We start from the raw sequence: 18,740 nt of genomic DNA on the forward strand, positions 1-18,740 counted from the left end.
ATTTAAGTGATATCCCAATCGTTAGGTAAAATTTAATATCTATAAAAGCCATGAGGCCGCTACATCTCCTAATGCCAGGGCTGATTTTTTCAACCAATCCGCCACTGTTTAAGAGGGCCATTAATCTTCACTGGGGATTGTAAATTGACTAGGACCAGTCTAGTTGGGCCCAGAGCCTGTTGCTGGTCGTCAGTTTTGTATTTGTATTTGTAAATACAAATACATACGTTATGCATTGAACATTGCATAATCATAGACAAAATTAGTGATGAACTTTTGGTTTTGTCTTTCTATACCCTTAAGTGTACCCAAAAGAAAGTGTTTGGGCATATTGCATCAAATAACTGTCAATAACCAGAAACAAAACTCAAAAAGGAAAAAGAAAAAAAATGTAGGAAAGTTTGCCAGCCAAAGTAAAAGCAGAGGATGTTATTAGGCATGATTTTTCTTCAGATCTATGTGTTATGCTTGCTGACACTACAGATATCTTTGTAATTTTCTACAGAAATGGAATTAAAACTTACAGGGAGAGAATTTTTTAATTTTTTACAAAAGTAACACACAGGCCCAGGTCTGCATACCCGCAGACTCCGCAGTGCGAGAGGGAAGGGGGAGGAGGGGTCCTCCTTAATGGACCCAGCTACCCAAGAAATTAAAAAAAATAAAAGCATTAGCTCTAAGACTTATTAACGTTTCAAATATGCACTGCTAGCCTCCGATTTCAGAGGGTTTTGATTTTGTTCAGCCTACAGATTTTGTTGTTCAAAATTTGTAGATCCAGGCCTGGTAAGATATCATATAATGAAGCAATTACACTGTGAAAGGGGCTCTTTTTCTTGTTTGGGCTTCAGGGATTTTCTTCCTGCATTTCTTCCTTCCCTGTACCCTTGAACAGATCTGTGTTAAAACTTACTTTTTATTCAATCTTTTTTTTTTTTTTTTTGCATTTCTCTAGGTTCTTCTCAATATGACCTGCACTCATGGACAAAGTTTAACTTCTACATCAATAACTATGTTAATATCTATTTGCTTAGAAGCTTATGGCAATGGAAATACTGCTGTAAGAACTGCTGCCCAAGCTACTGTCAACCAAACGCTGACATCATTCTGTGTTATGTTACAAGAAACAGATGCTGAAGCTGAGGTTCATTTACATTTTATACTAACTATATTTAGTTTAAAATATCTGTAATGTTGAATATTCACCTAGGTGCCCTGATGAGAGGTTACAGTGATCTCCCAGAAAATTCCCTTATTCAGCAAATTTTGTTTTGAATATTCTGCAAGTTTAGAAAAAGTTTTGCGATATAGTTGTAACATGATGCATACTAATGAGCATCGACTTGTAGTGCATGTGTGGTTGCCAATGCTTTGGCTGGGAAAGGCAGTCCATGGAGTGTGAATAAAACAGTTAGACGTTCATATTACTTTGTCCTCCTTATTTTGAATTGTCATTCCACACATATTAAAGAACCCAACCCTGGATGATTTATAAATATATAACAATAGTAATTAAAGAAAAAACAAAAAAAAATCTTGATTGTAAAAGTCATTTGTTGTTGAAATAATGATAAAAAATTGCTTTCTAGATTTTCTATTGTTAAATGTGATGAAAAAAAAGTGTTTAGTGTGAAATAAGGCATTTATAATAAGGTAAACACACCAGTAGTGGCCAATGCTTCAGAGTGCTTCAGTAGTGGCTACTTCAAGGTTTATATTTGCAAAAATAGGATTCCATGTTTCCCAATGGACTCAAAGGTACAATAACTGATACCTCCTGCACGTTTGATGCACTTTTGAATCCATTGGGAGTTCTGGAATCCTATTTTTTCAAATATAAACCTTGAAGTGGCCACTACTGGTGTACCTTATATACCTCCTGCACGTTTGATGCACTTTTGAATCCATTGGGCGTTCTGGAATCCTATTTTTTCAAATGTAAATCTTGAAGTGGCCACTACTGGTGTACCTTATGTAATTATTTTTTAAACTTTTTCGACACATAATATTATTTTTTATGGCTCTATATTAAAGGGTCATATTACATTTAACAAGAAAATCTTAGAGCAGATGTTAAGCAAAATTCACTTCATGGATTGTTTTTTTTCTTTACTATTGTCTATTTTGTTTTCAATTTAAAATATTTAATAAGAATCACAATGTTGTGTGCATCCCTCATTTTTATTTATTCAAAAGAAAATTTCATAAAAATTTAATAATTGAATTTTAAACTGAATAATGAATATGCTTGAGGGAGCTTGCGAATCAAAAGTGCAAAAAACTTTTCACAAAATCCTTGGTTGTCCAAACATTGATTACAATACTCTTTGAAAGCACGACTATGCATTCCAGTTCTTTTGAGTTCTTTAAGCACCCCAACTGACAATGTTTTATTTTGTAAACTAGAGGACCCGACAGACGTTCTTCTGTTCAAACTTTGTAAATTAAAAAGTTAAAAAATTTCAAACTATCAAGTGCTTGAACCGTTCTGTTGAAAAAAATAACTTAAAAGAAAATGTTTTTAGCTGCTTGGTGTTAGAAGGCGTATATTTATTACAACTTGATTTATCTAATGCCAACTGAGCAGTTTTATCAACTATTTTTTCTCCCATACTTGATGGTTTGTTCCTTCAGCCATACTCAAAGGATAAAAAACGTCCTCAGATATTAAGTGTAAAAAACTAAACACCCATCTAGAACAAACGGGAAATCCCGCTGCAACATCTTCCATATGAGAGAGAATAAAACAATCAAAAGAATATCATTTAAAAAAATAACCAACCACTCTTTAAAAACGAAAAACAATTCTTTGCAATTTGAAATATTTTTCCAAATAAACAAAAATACAATAAATTGCATTAACAGCAGCTTTAAAATGCAAACAAATGATCATGCAACTCTATTGTTTATATCCAAAGTCACTAAACCACCAAGTTACTGTAATCCAGCCGATCAGTGAGCGAAGCCAACTCCGACCGATTAGCGGTCCGATCTTTTGAACGAAAACTTTTAAAACTTCATATATTGCCTAATTTGTTCGTTCCACCAAAGATAAAGATATTCCACTGCACTGATCTTTTGTGTACAGAACTATCCTGTTGTAATTTATCTGCACAAAAATAAAATTTGTTCCGTCTTTAAATCCCATCATCTTTTCCTTTAATAATGTACTGATTAGTTTGATAATCCTTAAAGTATTCTTGACATTGGTGCCAAAACTCAGATGGATTTGAGCCCAGAAACAAATGTTGCTAGGTACGGTACTTTCTGATCATTTGGTTAGGAAAACCTTAAGCACTGATCCGGTCACATAGTTCAACTACGACGACAGAACACACGTTTTGCGTTAACCTTCCAGTACTTTAATTTAAAATATATCTTGGGACCTAAAATCGTTGCTTTTAAGAAATGAAAAAAAAAAGGCTGCACTCTCTCTCTCTACGTTTTATCTATTCTCAATTGACATATCTCAGTAGGAAATTTCATTACAAAAAGCAGAGCTGGCTTTCTTATTGTCCTTTGGCAACAGGTTAAATATTTATTTCAGTTCTCGCTCAACAATAGGCTAAAATAAATAGTAGTTATTTGGGAGATTAATATTTATTTTAACCTAAAATAAATATTGATTATTAAAATTTAATCAAACAATCCAATTTTTAAATTAATTAATTAACAAAAACATTTCTGATTCAATCCATCACGCTTCTATATATATATATATATATAAACCGTGCTCGCCACAACTTAATTACACACAAAAAAATTGATCAAAATCGGTCCAGCTGTTTTAAAAGCCTTATGGTGATAAATATCCGCATAGAAGATTTTTATATATTAAGATAGTAGTCCAATTTATTACATTCTTCATATTTAAATTAATAATTGAGTGCTTAATTATCAATTCTTAAAACACTGTTTTTATTTTAGGATCAAATTGATGATTCTGATGCAGAAAATGGTAAACATTTTAGGTTAATTTATTGTATTCAATTTTCTAACATACTGCTTCAAAATGCTATTGTTCATACTTATTTATTTGTTTCTAAATTGAAATTTTCAGATTTCAACCCACTGGAAAGTCTTGTAGAAGAATTATATCCGGTCTTACATTTTACTTGTGAAAAATTGAAAGATAATAGAAATATGTAAGTTCAAATATAAACTCTTGAAAAATTATCTGTTAATGAATTTTGTGCTCGTTACTATTTTCCCTTTTTGCTCATAACTATCATTTATTTTATCATTAATTTTTTTAAGGACTCGTACCATGGGAACTCATAAACCTGTTGCAGCTTTGCTTTTACAATGTGTTTTGTCTGTGCTTAAGAATATAAAAGTTGATATCCATGAAAGTTCTGAATTTATAAATTTCTTGTGGTGAGTAATACTGATAGTTATTTTGTGTTAGTTAAGTGTTATTCTTATCCTGTAGTTTTATACAATTTTTTAAAGACTATAGTGGTTTAAGGTTTGTTTTTTTGTTGAGGACATAGAGTTTTTGGGTTTTAGCTACAAGAATGTAGCTTATGAAATTATTTTTTTTATAACTCTTGTAGAGTTGAGGTGGATATTTTCTGGGTTTTGCTTTTTCAGTTACCTAGTGTGTGTAAAAGTTACCTTTTTACATTTTAAACTTAAAAAAAAAAGGTTAAAAAAAATTGTTATTTTTTTTAAAAAACTTTTTTCTTGTTTATTTTTTCCCCACGCACATTCAACTACTGTGGATTATCTGTTAAAAAATACTTTTTTTTTCTATTGGGCCTATGGGTTTTCATGCCAGTGGGGATTCCCTTCTTATTTTGAATGAAACATTTTTCTATGAAAAATGTATTGCAAAGTGTTCTTTGAATGCTTTTTTATAATATTTACACTTTTACTTCAAATGTCTGGGACAATGATATTGTTAGTTGTCAAAATGCTGTTTATTAAATTGAACCAGTTTTTCTTGAAAGTGTGTAAGTCAACTTACAAACAGTGTTGACTTATGCCCTTTTAACAAAAAAATATTCAACTACTCACTTGATTAATCCATACAATACACTTTGGACTTAAAAAATTTCAGTAAATTCAACTCTTAAGTTTCAAATATTTTTTTCACTTCTGGAAGATTCATGAGCTTTAGTGTAACCTGTTTCATGCTAAGGTGCTTTCTCGAAAAATAGAATTAACCTATTTTAATCAATTTGTTGCATTGATAAGGAACAAGGTTTATAGAAGTTTTAGCAATGTTTGGTTGAGAAACATTTAGTATGATCAAGTTACATAAATTGAACAATTAGTTTTAAAATGATGTTGCGGTTGAGAGTGGTATTTCAGGTTCTCCAGGTAATTTAATTGTTGAATACAGTGAAACCTGTGTAAGTTGACCACTTGCGGTGCACTACTTTAATGGTCAACTTAAACAAGTGGTCAACTTATAGAGGTTGAATTATATGATATGGATCTAATTCTGTGCCTGAAAATAGTGGTCAACTTAGATAGGTGATCAACTTACAAGGGTGGTCAACTTTACAAGTTTTATTGTATTAGGAATTATCCAACAATATTTGAGGGTAATGTTTTTAGCAAAACTTAATTTCTTTTTCTTAATACATTTCAACTTTTGCTAGGCAAGAACTGTGCCCCCTTCTTGTTGCTTTACTTGGCTCTCCGAAAACTGATAAAAATATTGTGTCATCTCAGAAAAGCTGCGAAGGTACTGAAATTGGAAGAGGATCTGGTTGTTTAGCTGCTGCTCCGTCATGCCAAAGCATGGAAGCAAAAACTATTTACAGGTGCTTATTTAGTTCATTCTTTTCACCTTATATTCCAATAAAATATAGTGTTTGAATGTCAAAGGCTTTTATGCTTTAGATATTTGAATCTGTGAGTTTATTTATCAGATCATTTATGATTATTCATATTTCATTAATTTTATTATTAAATTTCTAATAATCAGTCCTTATTTTGTACTTAGGAGGAATGTTTATCAGTTTCATCTCTTCTAATTTTTCTAATTTAAAAAACTAACTTTTTTTGTTCATATATTTTTGTCTTTCAATGCACATTTCACAACCTAAATAACTTAGTACTAACAAGCAACAAGACTACAAAAATGATTTTCAAAGTTCGGAAAGAAATAATATGAGGTAGTGAGAAGCAAAGGGATGCAAGTGGCAAAATTAAAAATTTGGAGATAACCAGTACAAATGGTAGGTGAACATCTCCTCTGTCTTGGGGCAAGAGATAGTACTAGTAGCCCTGGTAGGTGCTGCTGTACAGCATGATTTAGAAAAAAAAATCTATGGAAGCCTTAAATGCACTTTCCTAAATTTCTGCACTATTTTTCCTGAAGAGCTCTTTTCTTTTTTGATCTCATAATGTAATTAGATTAATATTTCAAGTATTGTTGAATTAAATTTATGATTTATGTTTTAAACATTGTTAATAATTATGTTTTTGTTTGAATATATTTGTTGTGTTGTATTACATTATTAACAAACACAATACTTAGTATCGCTATAGAACTTGTGAGACTGACTGGAAGCATTGGATCACTGCGCCCTGTTTTGGAGTCTCTGTTTCATCGCATGCTTTTATATCTTCCTATTCAGCATAGACTTGAAGCTCTTAAAGCCGTCAAAGAGGTAATTTATTACTGATGATTTGTACTTTTTGTAATATACAGAAATATATTTTTTCATAGCTCAGTTTTTGACTATTTGCCCGAAAAAATAAGGAAATATACAGGAGGAAAAGTTTAATGTGCATTGCACTGCTGAAAAAAGTCAAACTAAATTAAAATTAAATAAGTATTTTGAAATGGAAAAATTTAAAGTAAATTTTTGAGATGGTTTAAATTTCAGTGCACACTAAATTCTTTTAAGAAGGCTCTTGATCTTTATTAGAGACTAGTGGTACCCGCACGGCTTTGCACGTAATACAAAATAAAAAGGTCTTTTGGTTCGCCTGTATATTTACAAATAATGTATGGTGAATTTTCTCACCAATTGGCTTGTGTCCATGTTACGGTTCCACGTTATGATAATTTAGTAATTTACTCCTCCGTCTTATGATAATTTTGTTCTTAAAATAGGAATAGAAAAAGAACCACATCGAATTTTCGAAAAAGGTGCATACCCCCATGCTACAAAATAATTCTGTGCCAAATTTCATGAAAATCGGCTGAACGGTCTAGGCTCTATGCGCGTCACAGAGATCCTGACAGACAGAGATCTGAACAGAGAAACTCTCAGCTTTATAATTAGTAAAGATTGATACATTGACGAAAACCATTCTAGATGGCCCCAAAGCTAGGGTGAAAATTTTCTTTCTGATAGATTTTTTTTTTTTTTAATTTATTGAAAATTTGAGGCTGAGTGAGATGGAACAAAATTAAGGCTAAAAAGTAATGAATAGTCAGCGGATGTGTGAAATCTGGTAAAACCCAATTCAAACTAACTTTTGTATTTAATTATATAATTATATTAACGATACAAAATTCTTAAATGCAGTTGGATAGTTTGCTGTGATTTTTTTGAAGCAGTCATCATTGTTCTTCAGTATATTTAGTTATTTATCTATATTTGAACATTGAAGCACCTTTTATGGACAATAAGTTTTTGTTTTTTTGAAATTTTTAAGTAGCAAGTTCTGTATTCAATCCTTTTAGTTACTTAATAACTTTTTGGAAATCTGTTTTCGGATAGTGCGGAAAAGTTGCTATATGGACCCGTTATTACCCATAAAAAATTTCGCTAAATTTGTTTCATATTTAGCCGGCGCTATTTGACATTGAAAAACTGAAAAAAAGGGCAAAAATGCACTTTTTTCCACAAAAAAAAGAAAAAGGGGGGGGGGGGTGGCAAAAATAAAAGTTTGAAGCTAGTTTCAGCATTCAACATTAGCAGTGCCGGATTTGGAAGTGTGGAGGACCCGGGGCAACGAAAGAGTGGAAGCCCCTAATCAGGGTTCGAAAAGATCATCATATTTTCGAAAATATTCGATATTTTGATATATATATCCGAATATTTTGATGTATATATCCGATATTTTCGATCAGCACTTTAATAATAAATACATCCTGAGTTACTGCTATTTATTTTTTTATATTATTATTATTACTATTATTTATAGGGGTACGTAAAGTTTGCTAACCCGTGAAAGTTAGGATATTTTGTAAAAATTTTATTGTGGGGGCCCCTTTGTTGTGGAGGCCCCGGGGCAGTAGCCAGCCTGCCCTCCCTTAAATCCGGCCCTGAACATAAGAAGTATCTGTCAGTGAATTAGTTGAAATCCTCAAAGACTTTTATACATTTCGTAGAATATTTAGCTACGCTCCTTTAAGACTGAAACATAGGAAAAATGAAAAAAAAATTAAAGTAGTTTCGAAATAAGTAAATACTGAAATGCTGCGCAATACGTTACTTAGAAAAAACAATGAAAATTCAAATAATTTTAAGCGACATTTGTACGCCAATTTATAAAAATGCACACTCAAATAAAAAATAGTATGCTAATTTTTTAATCTTCGGTTCCAATTGTTTCTCCTGGATAATAAATGGCGCTCAACTGCTTCTATTATTCCTAAGATTATTTTATAACTATTTTAGATATGTTTGATGAATAGAAACCTTGAGTATTAAAAAAATGTGAATCCTCTGAAGTCCTTTAAACTGACCAATGAATTGAACGCAAATATTCTTCTTTTTCTCAAGCCATTTCTTCCTCTCGACTTTACGACCCACTTAAGAGACGAAACCCACTGACAGGAAATGCTATAATTCTACACCTCCACAGCTGGGAGTTAAGCAATTAAAGGGGTCCTCTCTTGTGTGACTAAAATTGCTAAGCAGTTCTCGCTGATTTCGACTTATTTTCTCCTGTACAAAACAAATATATATTGTCGATAAAAACAAAGTAAGGAGGGAAGTCGATAAAAAAAGAAGCAAGCTAAGAGAAAGGGATTTTAGAGCAATTAAAGGGGCAGCTATAAAGAGTTTGTATTTTGACGGCCGCAAAGATGATACCCTTCAAAAGACATTTGGCCATCAAAAATCAGCATCTGAAACACAAGTAGCACAGATAGAAGAACCAGGTAGCAAGTTCATTGGTCATTTATCACTAACAGTTGGTGAAAGTGCAAAATAAATTTCGCAAGGTAATATAGGCTTTGCAAAAAAGTATGATATGAGCTTGCTTAACTTATCGCTTATTGGATGCGGCGGAACAAATGTAAATACGGGATGGAAAGGTGCAGTAATTCATTTACTTGAGACATATCTCAAAAGACCTTTACAGTGGAACATATGTCTGCTGCATACTAATGAGTTGCCACTGTGGCATCTTATTCTGGAATTAGACGGTTGCACAAAGGGGCCACATTCATATTCTGGAGCTATCGGACAACTTCTTAGAGATTGTAAAAAAAATCCGGTAGTCAAGTTTGATAAAATTGACTGCAATCTTCTGGTTTTGGACATGGAAGATATAAAAAATTTAAGTACTGAACAAATATATTTGTATAGAATCTGTCTTGCCGTAAAAGATGGTCAGTTGTCCTTCAAGCGTGGCTGACAGTAGCCTAGTCAAACTCAGTCATGCGCGATGGCTGACAACTGCAAACCGTTTGTTATGCTTGTATATAGGCACTCCAACTCCATCAGAAAATCTTACAATGCTTGTAAAGTATGTAATGTTAGTTTACGCTCTAATGTGGTTGGAAATAAAAATGAAACCGAACTGCCAGTATGGTGCCCAACATGTTTGGAAAATGATTTCTCTTGCAAGGCAGTTTCCAGACAACGTTAAGGAGATAATTTTCAAAGTTCTCTCAAATAATGCGTATTTCGCTCATCCTGAACAGCTACTGTTGACAATGTTGTTTGACTCAAGAAAATACATTCGGGAATCAGCTGTTAGGCCCATTCTGAACTCTAGAAATAAGAAGACGAAGAGCTCGGATGGTGTACGATTCTTGAGCGTCCTAAACTCAATTTTGAAGCCGTTGATTATGTTGATTTAGTTGATTGGGCAAACTGTGTTGTAACAGAGCCACCTCTTACAATGCATCTAAAAGACCAACAATGGAAAGAAATGTGCAAAGAACATTCTACAGAGTTTACTTTCGAGAAATTTCCCTGTCACACGCAAGCTGTGAAACGTTGTGTGAAACTAATACCCGAAGCTGCAATAAAAGTTCGTGGTGAAACTGCACGAGATGGATACATTCGTGCTAAACTTCAAGCCGGGAAAGAACTTCCATCTTTGATAACAAGGGACAATATTATTCCGAAAAATAATATTCATTATGCATGAGGTATTATAAATCAAATTTGAAGATTTCTTTTTCAAAATTTTATAATCTCTATATGTAATTCTAGAAAATGTATGATGCTATTGCGTGATAATATTTATTATTATTAATAGTGCTATTTAATTAATTAGTCTATTATTTAATTTTGAAAAATAATTTTCACATTGGTTTTTAACGTAATTCAATTTTTTTTTCAGTCTCCAATTTTTGATGTTGGAAAGGAGCAGTTAAATGCTCATTAAAATCAATGAAACATTTAATGGGCTCGATCTGGCTCATTATATAACATTTTCTGTGCATTCCAGCAAAATATTTGAAATTTAATTTAAAAAAAAAAATTCGACAGAAATTCATTTTTCTCTTTTTTTTTCGATTTTTCAGTGTCAAATAGCTCCTGCTTGATATTTTTTAATATCCATGTAATTTTTTGTGAGTGCTAACTAGCTCACTACGCAACTTTTGTGCGCTATCCAAAAATTGATTTCGAAAAAAAATTTTCAGCTTATTTCGGCCCACTCTAATGTGTATGCGATTATAACTATGCGTTCAAAAGGCGATGATTTAATAAGTGTTAAGAAATACAAAGAAATAAGGTTACTTGTAGCAAAATATGGTAACATAAATACATTATTTTCGCCGTAAGAAAATTTTAAAACATATTACTGGCAATTTTAATGTGATTCAATAGTTTACTCTCTAAATATCACCAACAGTGGCCAAATTGAAACATATTTTTAAAAAAAAATCGCCAAATTTATCGCCAAGTTGGTGACAAAACTTGGCGACCAAAAGACTGGCGATATATCGCCAAGTGTCCACCAAATTATAACACCACTTGAGTTTACATTGAAATTAACAATGATTTCCCCCCAAAAAAGGGGCAAAAGATCCCTTTAGAAACACCCGAATGGAACCAAAAGGTGAGGTGCACAACTAGACCCCACTAGGAGCGTACATACCAAATTTTAACTTTCTAGGACTTACCGTTCTTTAGTTATGCGACATACATACGCACGTACATACCTACATACAGACGTAACTAGAAAATTCGTTGTAATTAAGTCGGGAATCATCATTATGGATGTTTCTCGTGTCTATACACTCTTAGGCACTTATCCACGTGTGGTCGAGTCGAATAAAAAAACTCAATATTCATTCAGGGGTGAGTAAAATAGAAATTAAAGTCGATTTTTGAGTGAAAATTTTTCTGCAAATACAATTCTTCCTTTTTTGTAAAGGGAAGTAAAAAATAGTTGAGAGTATATGCGGTATATGGAGTATAATACCCTATGGGAACACCACTGCTAATAAGTATACGTTAAATAAAAGAAAATGTCTCTCATTATCAATATTATGGGAAGCTTTTCAATTTGTATTTGTAGCTTAAGTGGTGTTTTACATTTTGATTAATTTTTGGGTAGAACTGTCTAGTTTACTGTGCTTAACCTTTGTTGGCACAAGAAAAGTTTTCCAGCTAGAATCCTTTACTTGCTTCTCATCACTAAATCCTAAAAAGTGTTAAAAAAAATTTATCACTTATTTAGGCCTAAAATTATTAAAAATTATGTGCTCCTTCACTTTGCTTTTTGTACTAACATTTTATTTTCTTCCTTTCACTTACTAACTCACTAACATATTGAATACTGCAGCTATTTTCAGAGCCAGAATTACTTCTAGAATTAGCAGCTCCTCCTCTCCATGCTACTAGTGATAAAGATTGGATATCATTGGATTTAGATCTGATTAAAATGTAGGTTACTTTTGATTGCTAGTTTATTTTTGAAAAGTGAAATTTTTGAAGTTTAATCATTTATTTCAACTTCACTTTCTTTATAATATCATTCATAACTTAATATTTCTGGGATCAAGTAGTTGAAATAAAAGAGTAAAACATTTATTTTATGTCATTAGTTGTTAATATTAGTCTTTGCGTAAAACTTTAGGTTTACCAACTGTTACATTTCACTTCTCATGCAGAAAATTGTGTTTGAACTGACGTGATGAAATTGTTTTTTTTTTAATTTCATAAGCTGATTCTTTTAGTGAGAGACTTCCTAAATTTATCATTTTGCTTTTTTACCCTTATACTTTTACAACTAAATTACAATTCGAATTTTTCAGTGGCACAAGGAGCTAAAATTGATATTGCAGGGTGTCTACTGATACTGGAAATACTTGTATTTTAGAAATGTACTGGTTTTTTTTTTTTAATGCTGAATTATACTGAAATTCTTTTTAAATACTGGTAGAAATATAGAAAAGTTGTGTGAAACCGCCGAAAATTTGACAGATCTTCAGATATTTTTACCTGCCCACATTGAAAAATTGTCCTTATTAAAAAAATAATACTAACAATATTTATGAGATATTTTTACATAAATTTTGTGATTACTTTTCATACTTTTCTATAAATAATCTCAAATGTGTGTTCAGTTTCGTATAACAGGTACATTATCTATTTACTTCTACTTTTAATATTTTCATTAGTAAATCCTAATAAAAATATTACAATTACTTTATGTAATATCTTGTGAGGACCCCCTCACTCTTTCTCTAATATCTTTTCACTTTTACTGTTCCGTGGTTCGAAAGAATTTAAGAAATGCTGCTATTATCCATAAGAACCAATCAGCATTTTTCTTTTTTCAAATGGAGATGTTTTTAACTAGCAAATGTAACTTTTATAATTGCTTAAAAAAATCTAGAGTTAAACCATCAAAATTATAATATTGAATTTTTGGGTATTTTGATCAGGCATCAGTATGTCTTACAAACTGTTATGTTACCTATACTGCCTTATTCGGAAAAGATTGACCGAAGTAATCGAACAGGTTTCCAGAAGTTTTTGCCGCTGTCGGTTTTTTTTTTTTTTTTGGTTTTGGAATAAAAAAGAGTAAAGAAATACTATTGACATTTGCCATCTGCTTGGCAACAATTTGTTCCAGCCAAATATGTGGCTAATGTTACCTAATAGCACATTTCTTTGTTGACGTCTAGTCTATCTTTCCCATGAAGGCAGTGCAGTGGGTTCATTCCCAAAAGTGAGTGTTATCAATAATATGCGGTTAAATAATTAGTATAAGTTATGTGAATTATTTATTTTCCAATAGAGAAGTCTGAAGGTTGTAGTTATGCTTATTTATTAAACACAAAATGGGTTAAACGTTTTGTTCACTGAAAATTTATTAATTTCACAACTTTTCAACAATGAAAATGTAAAGTAATACAGTATAACCCCGATTTAACGAGTGTCAAGGGACTTAAAAAAGTTTTCGTTAAATCAAGGAGCAGAGACATTCAATGCAATCAAAACCAGACCAGTGAAATGTATCATTAAATTGAGGAAATCGTTCAATGGGGTATTATTAAATTAAAGTTATACTATAATATGAAATTAAGTTTTAAAATGATGCAAAACACTACTAAATCAACTAACACTTTCTTTCCTTTAGCTGCATTGATTCTCTTGGTGAATGTTGTCACAGCAGTGATAATAACGTATGTTATGCAAGTGTTAGTTGTGTTTCAAGTCTATTAAAAAGTTTGGAGCAAATAAATAATGGTGAAAAGATCAAAGAAGATTTCGTAGTAAGCATCAATTCTCAGTTTAGAACTCTTGAAAGTGCAGATTATAAAGGTATGTATAGTGTGCAAAAGTTAATTGACTTTTAAGGGTTTTTTTGTTTTGTTTTGTATGTTATTTCCATTTTTTTTTTTTTAAATTTCTATTTAAAAGTCAATATTTTACATAAATTAAATCAATGAAACAGATTTTAGCTTTTTTAACTAGTCAAATCAAAAATTTCACTTTTATTAATTACCATATATGAGGGCAGAAGAGGTGGGGAGGGGGGGCTTAACATTATTGGTACTTTTTTATGATTTAAACAAAAATTAATGCTAGTAAATCAAAGTGTAACAAATAGTTATTTTGTAATGAACTTAACTAACATCATCTTCAGTGTTACCTCTTTAAAAGTTTTACTTCTAAGTTGTAATATTGTTATTTTTATTGTTTGAAATTAATGATTTTAAAGTGTCTTCCTTTTTTATTTATGAATATTTTGTTACTAAAATATTTTGTTACACTTATAATGGAATGCTGTACAACTTAATGGAGGGAGTTTTGCTTTTAATGATTTAGTTTATGAAAAAAAAATAATAAAAATAATAATTACATCCATCGAGAAACATTGAAGGAAAAAAAAATTTCTACTACACCGTGTTCTACTATTCCATCTACTTTCTGCTACATTTCTCCTACAAAATCATTTCATTATGTCTTTTCAATGTATTTCAAAACTAATCCCTTATTCTGTGAAGCAGAATGTACTGAACTCAAAAAAAAAAAAAAAAAAAAAAGAATAAATCTGAAAGTAAAATTAAGAATTCCGAGTTCAACTATTTAGAGCCTTTTTATTATCCTAGCCTTTACATTAGTATGGATAAGATTATTTCAAAACTTTTCTGAACTATGATAAAAAAAATCCAGCTACATAGCAAATAACTGAAAAATTCATCATTTCATTGTTTTTTGTAATTTTCAATAGTGCCAAGTCTCCTTTTAAATAAAGCGTGATGGTATTTATTTCGACCAATAACACTTGTTCCTACACATTTTTTTTCCTTCATATCTTAAAGAAGGAAAAACATGCATAAATACAAATGTCTTTAAATTTGTAGGTGCCAAATCTGAGCGATGGTTGAAAACAAAATTAAGAAATTTGCTTGCTGATAAAGAAAAGAAAGTGCTCTGTAAATCTGATAAGGCAGACACTGTAGATGATTTACAGTCCTCTAATGAAAAAGACCATGAAGATAATGTTATAAAAAGTTCACCTGCTAGTTCTGATGAAGGTGATTCAAGTGATGAATTAGACAAGCCTATGAAATCAGATGAATCATTTGAAAATGATAAGAAAGAAAGTAACGACACTCAAGAAGAAAACCAAACTGTGGAAAGCAAAGAGTTGTTGGATGATGAAGAGCCTAAGCATGAAGATATATATTTTAAAACTTCAAATGATTCGCTGGAGAAAAAGGAAAATGATAGTTCAGAGTTGTCTGAGGATGATGTGCAAGAGAAAATAGATTTACAGTTAGATGTACAAAATGATGAGAATCTTCCAAACTTTTGCAATGCACAAGAAATTGTGTCCCCTGTTACTGAAAGTGCTGAAGATGCCTTGGCGTATGTATCTTCATCTTCAAGTGAAGCAACAATAGATGATATTGATGAAGATGTAAGTAATTTGCTCATTATAACACATTATTATTAACTTTTACTGTTATGTAAATGCATTAATGAGTAAGGATGAGGATTTGCATGTCTTTTTCTCATGTATTTGTTCGTTATTTTTCGAAATCATCAGATATCATACCAATGATTTCTATCCTAGTTATATTTATGGGTAAAGTATATAGTGCCCACCACTTTTTAAAATCACATTCATTCTGAGGACATTTGATTTTACAAAGTGGCTAAATTTTATAAACCAGAATACCTACATTAACAAAAATTAAAGGTTTTGAAGTTTTAATACTCTAAAAACAAAATAAATTACTTCATTTATTTTTGTGTTAAGTGTTTGTCATTTTACCTAAACATGAGTTTCATTTTTTAACATTGCACAAGGGCCTTAAAATATTGGCATACTGTTACTTGGTAAATAGAATAGGAAAGCGTGAGAGTTTACTAAACGTTTTGTAACTTTTAACATTATAAATTCCTCCTTGCTCTAAAATGCATCGTATATCATCAAGCGCTTTTCTGACATCTATTGATCATTGAAGAGGCAAATTTTTTTTTGTACTGAGATTTCTTCATCTTCTGAGACTGATTCCTTCACTTCTTGGTGCTTTTCTTCATCAGTTTTTTACGTATGATGTACAAAAGCTTGATTTCATAAAACGGCGATAGTGATTTTAATAAAGGATGATTTTAACATGTAATGATTCTGTTCTTCGAGATTTGATTTTAAAAAGCGGCTGATTTTATAATCCAGTATTTGTGGCGGGTACTGTAAACATAAGAATCTGATGCTCTGCAATAGCTATTTTAGCAACTTCTATAAATGCAGCTAGAATTTGAAGCATATTATTTTTATGATTAGCAAATATGTACAAAATATTCTGAACATAAATGTCTTACTTTATTATCAAACTAGCTGCATTTCCCTTCTTTGGACGGTTTACCTCAAAAAGGAAAGTTATGGCAAGTGACGCTTGTTCAACAGTTATGCTTTAATAATAGGAAAAATAATAAAAATACTGCAACATTTCCCGTCAAAATAATGATTCTTAAATTTTGTTAACAGCAAATTTAAAAGTCCTGAATAAATTAAATGCAACCCTCTATAAATACAACTAAAATCTTTGATTATCTTCTGCTGGCAGTACAAAAAAAAAGAGAGAGAAATTGCTAAATAATAATCAAAAGGAGACATTTTCACCTGAAAGCAAAAACATAATTTTATTAGGTCACAGTCAAAAAAAAAAAAAAAAAAGCAACCCTCTGGTTTTATTCACACTAATTTGAAATGAGTTCGCAAAAATGATAAATTTGATAAAATGATAATTTTTTGACTTAACATTTCTGTTTCATTAGGTTTAAAAATGCTTTTAATTTTTTTCTCCGGTGGTTTCACAGCCTTGTTTTTTTTTTTTTTGAAATTTGACGGAATTAAATCTATTTTAGGGGTATTTTTCGCGGGCTTTTGAATGGTGCTAAAATTGAACTGGTTGGATAATTATTTGGGGTAGAAAGAGCCATTTAATGCCACTTTTGGATCTTAAAATTTGAACGGTTCAGTACTTTTTTGGTGTTTGAAAACCCCCTTATGTTCCTTCTCGGATGCCCAAGTTCCTCCCTGCCGAATTTGGTCGAGATCTGATGTAAACTGTGGATTTGTATAGAAAACATACACACACACATATACACATATATTCTCTGTTTTATTTATATAGACTAGCTGCATTGCCTGGCTTGCACGGTCTACCTCGAAAATAAAAGTTATGTCAAATGACACATGTTCAACAGTCAGGCTTCAAATTAGAGGGGAAAAAAAAAGACTAAAATTTTCTGTCTAAACAATCATTCCTAAAAAAAGAAAATGTCAAATCAAAAATTCCCAAATATATTCAACACAACTTTCTTGATTAACTTTTGCTGGCGGTACAAAAAAAAAAAAAAAAAAAAAGCAGAAAGAAGATAAATCTTCAAATAATGATCAAAAGGGGAAATTTTTACCTCGACAAAAACAAAATTTTATTTCTTTGCAGTCGAGGAAAAAAAAAGTGCCAACTTTCTGAAACTAAAATTACGCTAATTTAAAATGTGATCACACAAACGATAATTTTCCGATTTAAAATTTCTGTTCCATTTGACTTAACAGTGCTTTTTAATTTTTCCCGGTGATTTTACAGCCTTTTTTTTAATTGGAAGAAAATGAATCTGTTTTATTTAATTAGATTTTTCCATTTTACTTTTCTTTATTTCTTTGTGATGCATTGTTTGCATTAACACTTTACTTAATTAAACCATTTATTTTCAACTCCTTTTTTAATTTTTTTCTCTCCACCCCTCCACTCCACTACTTTTCAGGTGGACGTGGATCCAGAAGAGGAATTGGATCGCTTAAGAAAAATTCCGAAAACGCTGCTTGGAGAAGAAGATGCAGGTAAAGAAGAGAGGGAAAGGATTGAAAATTTATGCCGTGCCAGACTAGAATTTGCAATTCAAGAAAGACAGAATGCTCGACGTTTTGTGAAAGTTTTCCAGTCATTTTTGCCTGAATTACTCTCGATTCGTAGCTCAATTGAAACTGATCAGGCCCTGCAAGAATTTTCTTCAAAATACTGTGAAGGTATATTTATCTTTTAATATTTTGGGGATTTATTTATTTTTTAATGTTTTGTATAGTTTTTTAACTTTGTAAATTATTAAATTATCTTTTTGAACCTTTTTTTTTTCAGTTTAAACATTAAACGCTGTTTAAACCAGGAGCAGAAAATCATTCAAAATAATAAATAAAAATATTTAAATTGTAAATACAAATATTTATATGGTTTTCTCCTTGAGCCCATAGAAACTGGCAGAGTTTATAGAAAGGTTCTCAATTGCTACATTACATGGGTCATTCTACTGTCTTAGGCTGTGATATGTTCCTCACATAATGCCAAATCTCGAAAAACTTTTATTTTTCACAGTAAAGAAATACAGATCTAGAATTGTTTCTATCATTTTTAACTCTCATTTGTATTTTTGCAATGGATATATACTTTTTTTATTTAGTAAGAGACCTTTCGGGAGCCAAACACTGTGGAATGCACCATATATTATATTCTATAACTTTAGGCAACATTTCAATTTTTAAACTGTCGTCCTAGTGGACTTCAATGATAAAGCATGTATATGCTTGGTTGTAGATTTTTTATAAAACTTAAA

At 31.2% G+C, this 18,740-nt stretch overlaps 1 protein-coding gene across 1 annotated transcript in view; it reads left to right on the plus strand.

The window, feature by feature from the left end:
* The window catches only part of LOC129226368 (brefeldin A-inhibited guanine nucleotide-exchange protein 3-like), a 129,138-nt gene that overhangs the window by 52,442 nt on the left and 57,956 nt on the right, over window positions 1-18,740 (plus strand). The window contains exons 18-20 of the mRNA XM_054860972.1: window positions 15,068-15,287; window positions 15,348-15,537; window positions 17,898-18,159. Coding sequence (XP_054716947.1) covers window positions 15,068-15,287; window positions 15,348-15,537; window positions 17,898-18,159 — 672 coding nt within the window. The remainder of the gene's footprint in view (window positions 1-15,067; window positions 15,288-15,347; window positions 15,538-17,897; window positions 18,160-18,740) is intronic.

This window comes from Uloborus diversus, chromosome 7, assembly GCF_026930045.1.
Source record: "Uloborus diversus isolate 005 chromosome 7, Udiv.v.3.1, whole genome shotgun sequence".
NCBI classification, from domain to species: domain Eukaryota; kingdom Metazoa; phylum Arthropoda; class Arachnida; order Araneae; family Uloboridae; genus Uloborus; species Uloborus diversus.